The sequence below is a fragment of the Schistocerca americana genome, chromosome 10 (assembly GCF_021461395.2).
Source record: "Schistocerca americana isolate TAMUIC-IGC-003095 chromosome 10, iqSchAmer2.1, whole genome shotgun sequence".
Taxonomy (NCBI): domain Eukaryota; kingdom Metazoa; phylum Arthropoda; class Insecta; order Orthoptera; family Acrididae; genus Schistocerca; species Schistocerca americana.
The window spans coordinates 165,184,077-165,196,870 of record NC_060128.1 but is presented as its reverse complement, the minus strand read 5'-3'; the positions used below and the strand labels follow the sequence as shown (position 1 = coordinate 165,196,870).

At 40.3% G+C, this 12,794-nt stretch overlaps 1 protein-coding gene across 1 annotated transcript in view; it reads left to right on the top strand.

Moving 5' to 3' along the window:
- The window catches only part of LOC124552329 (ectopic P granules protein 5 homolog), a 358,669-nt gene that overhangs the window by 153,181 nt on the left and 192,694 nt on the right, over positions 1-12,794 (top strand). Inside the window, exon 18 of the mRNA XM_047126600.1 lies at positions 11,728-11,891. Within this exon, the coding sequence (XP_046982556.1) occupies positions 11,728-11,891 (164 nt within the window). The remainder of the gene's footprint in view (positions 1-11,727; positions 11,892-12,794) is intronic.

Here is a 12,794-nt window from a genome sequence, read left to right as displayed (position 1 = left end):
TGTGTTCGCAAAGCAGCTCCATAACACTTGCATACTACTGGTAACAAATATAGCAGTGCCTCTGGATTGTTTCGATGTCTTCCTTCTATCTGACCTGGTACGGATCCTAAACACTTGAGCCATACTCAAGAGTAGACCGCACTAGTGTCTGAAGTGCGGTCTCCTTTGTAGATGAAACATACTTACCCAAAATTCTCCCAATAAACCAAAGTCGACCATTCACCTCCCCTGCCACAATCAGCTCATGCTTGTTTCATTTCATATTGCTTTGCACTGTTATGCCCAAATATTTAAATGATGTGACCATGTCAGACTCGACACTACTAATGCTGTATCCGAACATTACAGGTTTGTTTTTTGTACTCAACTGGAATAACATATATTTTTCTACATTTAGAGCTAGATGCCTTTCATCACACCAACTAGGAATGTTGTCTGAGTCATCTTGTATCTTCCTGCAGTCATTCAACTTCAACACCTTACCACACACCCCAAAATCACCAGCAAACAACCACAGATTGTTGACCATTATGTCTGCCAGATCATTGATGTGTGTCAAAATAATAGTGGTCCTATCGCACTTCACGGAGCACTTCTGACAGTACCCTTATCTCTGATGAACACTAGCAGTCTTGGACAACATGCAGGGTTCTATTATTTAAGAAGGCTTGAGCTTCTCAAGCATCGGTGAACCTGTTCCACATCCAGATACCTTCGTTAACTGTCTGTATAGGGGCACTGTGTCAGATGCTTTCCAGAAAACTGGAATCTCTTTGTTGCCCTTCATTCATAGTTCACAATATATCACGTGAGAAGAGGGCAAGCTGAGTTTTGCACAAGCAATGCTTTCTAAAACCATGCTGATCTGTGGACATAAGTTTCTTGGTCTCAAAAAAAATGGATTAATTTCGAGCTGAGAATATTTTTAAGATTCTGCAGCAAACTGATGTTAAGGATATTGGTCAGTAATTTTGCGGGTGTGTTCTTCTACCCTTCTTAAACACAGGAGTTACTTGTGCTCTTTTTCCTGTGGCTTTGTGCTGGGCAAGAATTTCGTGATAAATGCAAACTAAGTAAGAGACCAATGTCGTAGAGAACGCTTTTAAAACTGAATTGGGATTCCATCTAGACACTAAAACTTATTTATTTTCAATTCTTTCAGTTGTTTCTCTATGCTAGGAATGCCTGTTACTGTGTGATCCATATGTTAGTCTGTGCAGTGGTCAAACAACAGTATGTTTGTACAGTTCTCCTGCAAGAATGATTTCTTAAACATGTAATGTAAAACTTCGGCTTTTGTTATGCTATCTTTTACTGCCACATCAGACTAGTGAATGAATGATGAGATGGAAGCCATAGACCTGCTTAGCAATTTTCTCTGTCTCTCAGCCATATCTTTTGCTAAGGTATGACAGTGGTAGTTGTTGTATGCTTTGCACACAGATCTTTCCACAGGCGCACAAATCTCTACTAGCCTGTGCCTGCCAACATTTGCACATTTTCTTTTAAACTGAGAGTGCAGCAGTTGTTCCTTCCTCAGTATTTTTCTTTCCTGCCAATTCCTTACTGTTCTGTTGGTGAACTTGATAGCTCATATTAATTGAAAGCAGGAATACTGTGACTCACAAGACCATACTACCTGCCCCCTAGCCAGCTACTATACGAGTGTCTGTTTTGTTTTGCCCATTGAAGATGTGCAGCTGTATGTGCTGTGATTGGCAGGGCCCATTTATGAGGTATCGAACTCTGGCAGCCATTGTTGTACTCAGATTAAAATGGTATGCAATTTCATAATTACAACATAAGTTGATGAGAGCACCATCTTCTCAGTTTACATATGTACTTCAAAGCAGGTGATTTGAAAGTGATCGCATCTTCAAACTTATGTTACATCCAAATGGTACATTTTCAAACATGGGTTCCTTATCCATATTGTATCTACTAAATCCCCTGTACAACCCCTAGAAGCCTATGATAGGGATTGTGCAATGCCCACTATTTTTTTTGCCTGCCTAAATAAAAGCTGGTAAAAAAATAAAGAAATACAAATAAAAATATTTAAATGATATGGTGGTGCAAAAGGGGAATATTTGAAAATTTAAAAGTTTCAAGGCTGTGGTGCCTACTATGAACAAGATATTTCTCATCTTAGGAAAAGGGTATAACAATGTAAAGTGAATGTTGCTTGATGTCTTTTGAAAGATCGGTATACACTGTAGAGAAAGGTGGGAACAGTAAGAATGGTACACTATTGGTGATATGCTTGTTAGTTAATAAGCAACATACACAGTTTCAGAGCATGAGTGATTATTTGTTTTAAACGTGAAGTGGTTTCTGGACTAACTTGTGTCCACTACAGAGCATTTTTTATAGGCATGCCCACCAATATACTGTCGGAATGCGTCATGGCTATAGAAGAATTATCCACACATGGGTCACATGGGTGCTCTTACCCAGTACTGGGTTCTCTGAATTCCAGAGATGGGAACTTATTCTTGTACACATCTTCATGCCACCCTGGACCTATCCTCTGTAAACACTAAATCTCCTCTATTCTTTTTTTTATCATTATCATAAATCTTTTCATGATATATTATCTCACTATTTCCTTGATTTTCTTTTTACTTTTACTTTCTTTTTTTACATTGTTAGTGTAAAGAAATTTCCAAAAATTCTCCTAAATAATCTCAAAAAAATTCTTTAATAATTTCTTCAGGCACGCATTAGCTGCATACATGTTCCTTTATTAGGCAACACAACCGGTTTGAAATTTATTATAGGTGCATCGTCAGGTAATAGTCTGTATTGAATACAAAAAGTGTTTTTGTAAAATGCTGTTAATACACTGTGTATAATAGTGAGAAAAAGGATAGGCTTTTACTCACAACTTATCACTTCATGTCCTAATATTCAAGTTTTAACTGGTCAATTGTGTAACCTCTTAGAAGTCTGATCATCAAATGGCTAAACTTGGAATTTATGCACCATAAGGTGAATGTGAAAAATATCCAAATTCATGCGCCACTAAAATACCCAAGGAACAAGAAGCAATTGCTGCAAAGTAGAATGTATAGGGTTTAAACAGTGGTGATGGAGCCTTTTACACTCCAATGAAATACATGGGGAATGAGAGCTCATCACTGCAAATTTAAACACATAGGGCAGTAACAGTGGTAGTGGGCACTGTCTAGTGAAAGATGTCACTCACCGAAGTTGTTTTATAATAAACACAAGATCTAAAAAGTTGGGGAAAAATTGGGGCAGCAAGCGAACACTTGTTCACTGGGAGGAACTGATAAGAGAAAGTTTATTTGGAAAACTTACCAATAAAACTGTGCTAAGATGGTGGTGAAGGAACTGTGAAAGTTTAAAGTGGGTTCTTGCACCAGGCTTTTGAGATTATCTCGTGTGTGGTATCCATTATAGTGGGCTGTTGTGACAGTCACACAGTACAAGAAATCCCCCAGAGTACTAAAATGGACTGAATCCAAGCCAGATAGGCATGATGTGAAGGAAAACTAGGCATCCACAAGTTGTGAAGGGGCATGGAGAATACCATGTCATTTACTCAGTAAACAAACTACAAAATAATTTATTTTTATTTCTATTTTTAGCAAACACTTTTGTCTCTACCTCTTTTTTTGTATAATTCTTAATTACACTATTCATTTCTCTTTCTCTTAATCCATGTACTATCTGTGACCACCATCTCTCACTGTTTGTTGGAACTCATTAAGTGCTCTTATTATAAAACACAGGATGAGTATAGTCGGGGCAATTTGTGCTCCATTTGAGATAAAGCAATTTTGTCACACATTTCAGTGCTTGATTTCCTATCTCCTTAACTATGTGCTATACAGTGATATAATTTTGTGGGTACATTCAGTACTATACAAGGTCTGTTCAGAAACTTACTGAACATTTGTAATTTTGCGCCAGTGGTGAGTTGGAGTGAAACGCGGTTCTCATCCCTGCACACACCTGTGTTTGATGTGTAACTGCTGGAAGTTTCACTGTTGTATGTTGTTAGCTGTTGTTCAGTGCTGTATTAAGTAGAACATTGTGTCACACAGTTTGCAAATTTTGAGATGACAAAGTTAGAGGAGCAACGCGTCTGCATTCGATTTTGTGTGAAACCCAAGAAAACCTGTACAGAGACACACAAATTATGCAGGAAGCCTACAGTGTTTGCTTTAGCCCTACTCTGTCTTACGAATAGTTCACACAGTTTGAAAATGGCTGGGCAAGGTTAAAGATGACCCTCGTTCTATTGACGACACTCATGTCAAGAACGTCAATGAAGTTGTGCGTGCCAATGAAAGACTGACTGTTCGAGACAGTGCAGAAGAATGTAACATTTTAGTTGGATCATGTCATGAAATGTTGACACAGCGTCTCAGAATGCATCATGTTGCTGCAAAGTTCATTCCATGGCTCATGAGTCAAGACCAGAAGGACCTTCACCTTGCAATCTGTGAAGAGCTTTTGGATTGCTTACATGATAACAAGATTTTCCTTACGAGAATCATGATTGGTGATGAGACATGGTTATGATGTTGAGACCAAGGTTCACTCTTCACATTGGGTCGGGAAAGGTCCTCCAAGATGGGGAGGGGAGGGGAACTGCTTGTCAGGTTTGGTCAAATGTCGAAGCCATGCCACTAGTTTTCTTTGACTTTGAAGGATTAGTTCATCACAAATTCATGCCACAGGGACAAACTGTTATTTGATGGTACTATTGGGACATGTTGTGATGCCTGTGAGGAAATGTGAGAAGGGAGTGACCTGAAATATGACAAGACAATTCGTGGCTCTTGCATCATTATAATGCACCCGCACATTCATTCCTGTTCATCCCCATTGCACAAAAACCGAAATAACTGTGCTGCCTCGTCCTCTGTACTCTCCAGACCTGGCCCTTGCGGACTTTTTTTTTTAAATTTCCAAAGTGACTGGTTTGATGCGGCCCACGACGAATTCCTTTCCTGTGCTAACCTCTTCATCTCAGAGTAGCACTTGCAACCTACATCCTCAATTATTTGCTTGACGTATTCCAATCTCTGTCTTCCTCTACAGTTTTTGCCCTCTACAGCTCCCTCTAGTACCATGGAAGTCATTCCCTCATGTCTTAGCAGATGTCCTATCATCCTGTCCCTTCTCCTTATCAGTGTTTTCCACATATTCCTTTCCTCTCCAATTCTGCATAGAACCTCCTCATTCCTTACCTTATCAGTCCACCTAATTTTCAACATTCGTCTATAACACCACATCTCAAATGCTTCGATTCTCTTCTGTTCCGGTTTTCCCACAGTCCATGTTTCACTGCCATACAATGCTGTACTCCAGACGTACATCCTCAGAAATTTCTTCCTCAAATTAAAGCCAGTATTTGATATTAGTAGACTTCTCTTGGCCAGAAATGCCTTCTTTGCCATAGCGAATCTGCTTTTGATGTCCTCCTTGTTCCGTCCATCATTGGTTATTTTACTGCCTAGGTAGCAGAATTCCTTAACTTCATTGACTTCGTGACCATCAATCCTGATGTTAAGTTTCTCACTGTTCTCATTTCTACTACTTCTGATTACCTTCGTCTTTCTCCGATTTACTCTCAAACCATACTGTGTACTCATTAGACTGTTCATTCCGTTCAGCAGATCATTTAATTCTTCTTCACTTTCACTCAGGATAGCAATGTCATCAGCGAATCGTATCATTGATATCCTTTCACCTTGTATTTTAATTCCAGTCCTGAACCTTTCTTTTATTTCCATCATTGCTTCCTCGATGCACAGATTGAAGAGTAGGGGCGAAAGGCTACAGCCTTGTCTTACACCCTTCTTAATACGAGCACTTCGTTCTTGATCATCCACTCTTATTATTCCCTGTTGGTTGTTGTACATATTGTATATGACCCGTCTCTCCCTATAGCTTACCCCTACTTTTTTCAGAATCTCGAACAGCTTGCACCATTTTATATTGTCGAACGCTTTTTCCAGGTCGACAAATCCTATGAAAGTGTCTTGATTTTTCTATAGCCTTGCTTCCATTATTAGCCGTAATGTCAGAATTGCCTCTCTCGTCCCTTTACTTTTCCTAAAGCCAAACTGATCGTCACTTAGCGCATTCTCAATTTTCTTTTCCATTCTTCTGTATATTATTCTTGTAAGCAGCTTCGATGCATGAGCTGTTAAGCTCATTGTGCGATAATGCTCGCACTTGTCAGTTCTTGCCGTCTTCGGAATTGTGTGGATGATGCTTTTCCGAAAGTCAGATGGTATGTCGCCAGACTCATATATTCTACACACCAACGTGAATAGTCGTTTTGTTGCCACTTCCCCCAATGATTTTAGAAATTCTGATGGAATGTTATCTATTCCTTCTGCCTTATTTGACCGTAAGTCCTCCAAAGCTCTTTTAAATTCTGATTCTAATACTGGATCCCCTATCTCTTCTAAATCGATTCCTGCTTCTTCTTCTATCACATCAGACAAATCTTCACCCTCATAGAGGCTTTCAATGTATTCTTTCCACCTATCTGCTCACTTCTCTGCATTTAACAGTGGAATTCCCGTTGCGCTCTTAATGTTACCACCGTTGCTTTTAATGTCACCAAAGGTTGTTTTGACTTTCCTGTATGCTGAGTCTGTTCTTCCGACAATCATATCTTTTTCGATGTCTTCACATTTTTCCTGCAGCCATTTTGTCTTAGCTTCCCTGCACTTCCTATGTATTTCATTCCTCAGCGACTTGTATTTCTGTATTCGTGATTTTCCCAAAACATGTTTGTACTTCCTCCTTTCATCAATCAACTGAAGTATTTCTTCTGTTACCCATGATTTCTTCGCAGCTACCTTCTTTGTACCTATGTTTTTCTTCCCAACTTCTGTGATGGCCCTTTTTAGAGATGTCCATTCCTCTTCAACTGTATTGCCTACTGCGCTATTCCTTATTGCTGTATCTATAGGGTTAGAGAACTTCAAACGTATCTCATCATTCCTTAGTACTTCCGTATCCCACTTCTTTGCGTATTGATTCTTCCTGACTAATGTCTTGAACTTCAGCCTACTCTTCATCACTACTATATTGTGATCTGAGTCTATATCTGCTCCTGGGTATGCTTTACAATCCAGTATCTGATTTCGGAATCTCTGTCTGACCATGATGCAATCTAATTGAAATCTTCCCGTATCTCCCAGCCTTTTCCAAGTATACCACCTCCTCTTGTGATTCTTGAACAGGGTATTCGCTATTGCTAGCTGAAACTTGTCACAGAACTCAATTAGTCTTTCTCCTCTTTCATTCCTTGTCCCAAGCCCATATTCTCCTGTAACCTTTTCTTCTACCCCTTCCCCTATAACTGCATTCTAGTCACCCATAACTATTAGATTTTCGTCCCCCTTTACATACTGCATTACCCTTTCAATATCCTCATACACTTTCTCTATCTGCAATGATAGACGAGATAAAAGAAAATTTGGAGATGACACTTAGTACGATCCAGTGAGAGGCAAACCCAGACTGCTTTCAGAGGTGGAAATGGTGTTGGGAGCAGTGTATCAATTGTGGAGGAGAGTATTTCAAAGGAGACTGTGCACAGTAAGTAAAAGATAAGTGTAGAAAAAAATTGTGGACAAAGATCCACAATTTTTTGAATGGATCTGATATGTCGATACTGTCTACAGAGTGTGTTGCGAGTAGAGATAGTAGTAAAGCAGTAATAAATTAAAATGATGCCTGGTGCAATAACAGCAAAAATATAGTAAGAAATAAATTTGTTTCCTTTCATGATTTTTTGGGGAGTGTCAGCCAGAAAAAGGTTCCTTAGCGTTTGAAATTATGTGTAAATTTTCTTGGGAGTCACTATGTGCTCTCATTCTCAATACACATAATGAGCTGCCCTGCCTCAAGAGATATGCAAAGTTTTTATGTGTAATATGTGTCTGACTGTGTTAAACCTTCAGCATATTTCAACTTCTTAATGAGTAAATTATGATAGGACTTTAAATTCAATCATGAGATATTGAAAATTGGATATTTGCTTCCCTGGAATATGTTACATAGGCAGCCTGCAACTCTGACTGTGAACCATGAAACTGGATTAGTTGCTTAATAGTATATATTGTTTTTTTGGAGTAAAAGTGAATCCTTCAGGTGTATTTAAAGTTTTTGTTTGTTTGCTATTGATTTTGACACTACAGTGCTCTTGTTTTATGTCCCACACTCATAAATTGGGTAGTTATGTGGAGAAGTGGATATGTTGGCACTACCACTAGCATAGGCAGGAAAGCAAGAACTCACTATCACAGGCACTGATTAGATTGTGCTGTCTGTTGAGCTGTTTTATGGTGGTTACCTGCTTTGTCATAGAGGAGCCTGAAGATGATGCACTGACATGCTGAAATTGATAGCAATTTAAGCGTGACCTTTGAATACATCTGAAGGGTTCATTCATACTTCAAAAGACATAGTAGGAGCTGCTGCCCCTCAGTTTATCTGATGTGGATTTAACAAAGATCTCGTAAAAGAGCAATTATGGCATGAGGAGCTTTTTCATTGCTTGCTGCCGTTTATGAGATGAAGTATGGGAAATCAAAAAGACAAATGGTGAGCCAGATGTAGATAGCCAACTAGAATTTTGTTTACAAAATTTCCTATGGTTCATAAAGTAAGTCTGCTATCACTGTGCTTTATTAGGTTAGAATTTAACTATATCATAAGAATTTTGAGCAAAATTGGAAATGAGACACACAAGTAGGTTACTGCAGTGATAAAAGTGTATCTCATGCTGTGCTACACATTGATCTGTTATCACGTTCCCATTTTTGTGTTGATATTTGCTAGCTTCGCCAACTCTCAAGCAGACTGTCACATTCTAACCTCATCTAGACCTTTGGCTACACTACAAGTCAGTCTATCAGAACATTTACTTTCCTTCCATTGACATTTGTTGGCTTCACCAATGCAACAATATTGACACATTCCAACCTAACCTAGGCCTCAGGCTGCACTACAGGCCACTCTGTCAGCATATTTTTTTCCCTTACTAGTCGACAAAGAAATACAAAAATCAGTAAGCAACCTTAAAATTCATAATAACAAGGTCTGTAAAAGTTATTCTGGCACTCTTCATATTGGAAACAAATGTAATCAATTCATATCTTCTGCTGAAAGAAAAGTAGATTCAGCAATTTTCATTGGCTGCTGTGTACAATCATTTGATTGGCTGTGACTAATGTCAGCAATTTGCCACCGAGCGAGGTGGCGCAGTGGTAGCACACTGGACTCGCATTCGGGAGGACGACGGTTCAATCCCACGTCCGGCCATCCTGATTTAGGTTTTCCGTGATTCCCTAAATCGCTCCAGGCAAATGCTGGGATGGATCCTTTGAAAGGGCACGGCCGACTTCCTTCCCCATCCTTCCCTAATCCGATGAGACCGATGACGTCGCTGTTTGGTCTCTTCCTCCAAACAACCAACAATTTGCCAACATCAGCACACGATGCAAGAAATACCGACACAATAACTACATTTCCAATATGTCTGATACTGATTTGAATTGAACTGAATTCAATTTTATTTGATCATTAAGATTACATTCTGTACAGCAATGTGATGTAGGACACATTAAAAACATAAAATATTCAGTACCACTTATTTCCTAAGGAGCTATGATTTTGATTGCACTTCTAGCCCCATTGATTGTAAGGAATGTTATATTTAGATATGGCGTAAGACATACTGTTTAATACATACAAATGCCTGGATGTACTTGTAGGGATATTAACTGGAATGATCACATATGCTCAGTCATGGGGAAAGCAGGTGGTAGACTGTGGTTCACTGGTGGAATACTAGGGACTTGAAATCAGTCTACAAATGAGATTGCTTGCAAATAGCTCGTGCCCATTTTAGAATATTGCTCAAGTTTGTGGGACCTGTAAAAAACAGCACTCACAGGGGATAGTGAACATATACAGAGAAGGGCAGCACAAATGGTCACAGGTTTTTTTGAGCTGTGGGAGAGAGTCACAGAGATGCTGCAGAAAGCGAGCTGGCAGACCCATGAAGATAGGTGTACACTATCCCAAGAAAATCTACTAACAAAGTTTCAAGAACCAGCTTTGAATGATGACTCTATGAATGTACTACAACCCCTACATATTGCTCATGAAGGGATTGTGAAGATAAGAGTAGAATAATTACGACATGCACAGAGACATTTAAACAATCATTCTTCCATCATGCTCCGTATGTGAATGGAATGGGAAGAAACCCTAATAACTGGTACAATGGGACATACCTTCTGTCGTGCACTTCAGTGGTTCGCAGAGTATACATGTAGAAGTAGATGATACCCATATAGCAGTGATGCTGAGTTGTAGATAGGCACAACAGAACACACACACACACACACACACACACACACACACACACACACACACACATGACTGCAGTCTCAGGCAACTAAAACCACACTGTGAGCAGCATCACCAGCGCATGATGGTACTGGTGACTGGGGGGGGGGGGGGGGGGGTAAGGAGGAAGATGGGGGCTGGGGAGGGGAGGGGGAGGGATAGTATGGTTGGGGTGGTGGACATTGAAGTGCTGCATGTTAGATGGAGGGCAGGGGAGAGGTGGGGAGAGGGGGGGGGGGGGGGAGAGGAATAGTGGAAAGGTGAGCAGTAAAAAGACTGGGTGTGATGATGGAATGATGGCTGTGTAGTGGTGGAATGGGAACAGATAAGGGCCTGGATGGGTGAGGACAGTGAGTAATAAAGGTTGAGGCCAGGAGGGTTACGGGAATGTGGGATGTATTGCAGTGAAAGTTACCACCTGCACAGTTCAGAAAAGCTGATGTTGGTGGGAAGGATCCATATGGCACAGGCTGTGAAGCAGTCATTGAAATGAAAGATGTCATGTTTAGCAGCTTGCTCAGCAACAGCATGGTCCATTTGTTTCTTGGCCACAGTTTGTGGTGGCCATTCATGCGAACAGACAGCTTGTTGGTTGTCATGGCCACATAGAATGCAGCACAGTGGTTGCAGCTTAGCTTGTAGATCACAGGTAGCCCTGCCTTTGACGGAATAGATGATGTTTGTGACAGGACTGGAGTAAGTGGTGGTGGAAGGATGTATGGGACAGGTCTTGCATATAGGCCTATTACTGGGGTATGAGCCATGAGGCAATGTGTAAGGATGAACAAATGTATTGTGTAGCTTCGGTGGACAGCAGAATACCACTGTGGGAGGAGTGGGAAGGAGAGTGGGCAGGATATTTCTCGTTTCAGGGCACAATGAGAGGTAGTCGAAACCCTGGCAGAGAATGTAATTCAGTTGCTCCAGCCTAGGTGGTACTGAGTTAAGAAGGGTATACTCCTCTGTGGCTGGAGGGTAGGACTTTGGGAGGTGGTGGGAAACTGGAAAGATAAGGCACAGGAGATTTGTTTATGTACAAGGTTGGGAGGATAATACAGATGTAAAATTTACAATGCCTACATTTTTGAAACAGTTTCAGAATTATTTTTTTTTTTCTTAAAGTGCTACTATTTGCTTTTCCCGTATTGTGAAAAGTCACTATTTTTCCTGAATGTTAGAGTTTCCCCGTGGGAATTGTCTGCCATAGACAGTACAGTGGGTTGTGGAACACATGCTTAGACATAAATGTAGATGTTTTATGTTATGTGCCTCATCTATCCCAGGCCCTGTGTGACTGTAGCCACATTTCAGAGAGCGGCACACACCCTGAAGGTGCCGGCGCCGACGTCGAGCAGCCTGGCCGTCTACCGCTGGGCGCAGCAGGCACTGGACACGCCGCTCGGGCACCCGCTGCTGCCGCTTCTCTGGCAGAAGTTCTTTGAGCTCTTCCTCGCCAGGATACCTTCCACACCGGGGTAGGTGCCATCTGTCAAATTCATTGGTCAAGAAATGGTACAGAGCACCATTCACCGCCTCCCTAATTGTGATTGAGCTGCACTCGTGAGAGTTGAAGGACGTGAAAGGGAAGCAATAGTTGACAAGTGTTGTAGCCTATGCCTTATGTTTTTAAATGTTTACAAGCAGCAAGCATTTATGGAAACCTGAGAAGAAATTTGGAAAGGAAAATGTTGCAGGATAAGAAATAAAAACTTTATGGTTTGTCAATGACATTTTAATTCTATCAGACGTGACAAAAGGCTTGGAAGAACAGTTGAATGTAATGGACACTGTCTCGAAAGGAGGATATAAAATGAACATCGACAAAAGTAAATGAGGCTAATGGAATGTAGTATAATTAAATCAGGCAGTGCTGAGGAAATTAGATTAGGAAATGAGGCACTAAAAATAGTAGTTGAGTACTGCTGTTTGGGCAGCAAAATATTTGATGTTGGTCGAGCTAGAGAGGTATACAAGAAGTGTTTTTTAAGTAAGTACTAGTTTGAAATAAAAATAAAACCAGTAGATTTTCTCCAGCAATTTGTTTTTTTGTAATTCACAGACACCAATTTTAAGCTCCTAAGCTTGGTTTACAATGGATTGAATGGAAGCGAACACGTGTGAATGAGCATTTGTAGAAAATTCACTACCATTTGTTTGTATATGGATTGAATCGTTTATACTAGAGGGAACGGAAGAGAACACGAAGTAGCGAAGATTGCCTATGAACGCTGTGTTATTAGGTTTTAGTTTTTGAAGCTAATATTTGGCCTACAGGATACAACTCTACTTCGTTAGAGACACAATGCGAATTCATGTGTAAGGTTTAATGGTCATATTCTTTTTTCCCCCTAAAACAAAAAAGGTCTATTGGCAAAGCA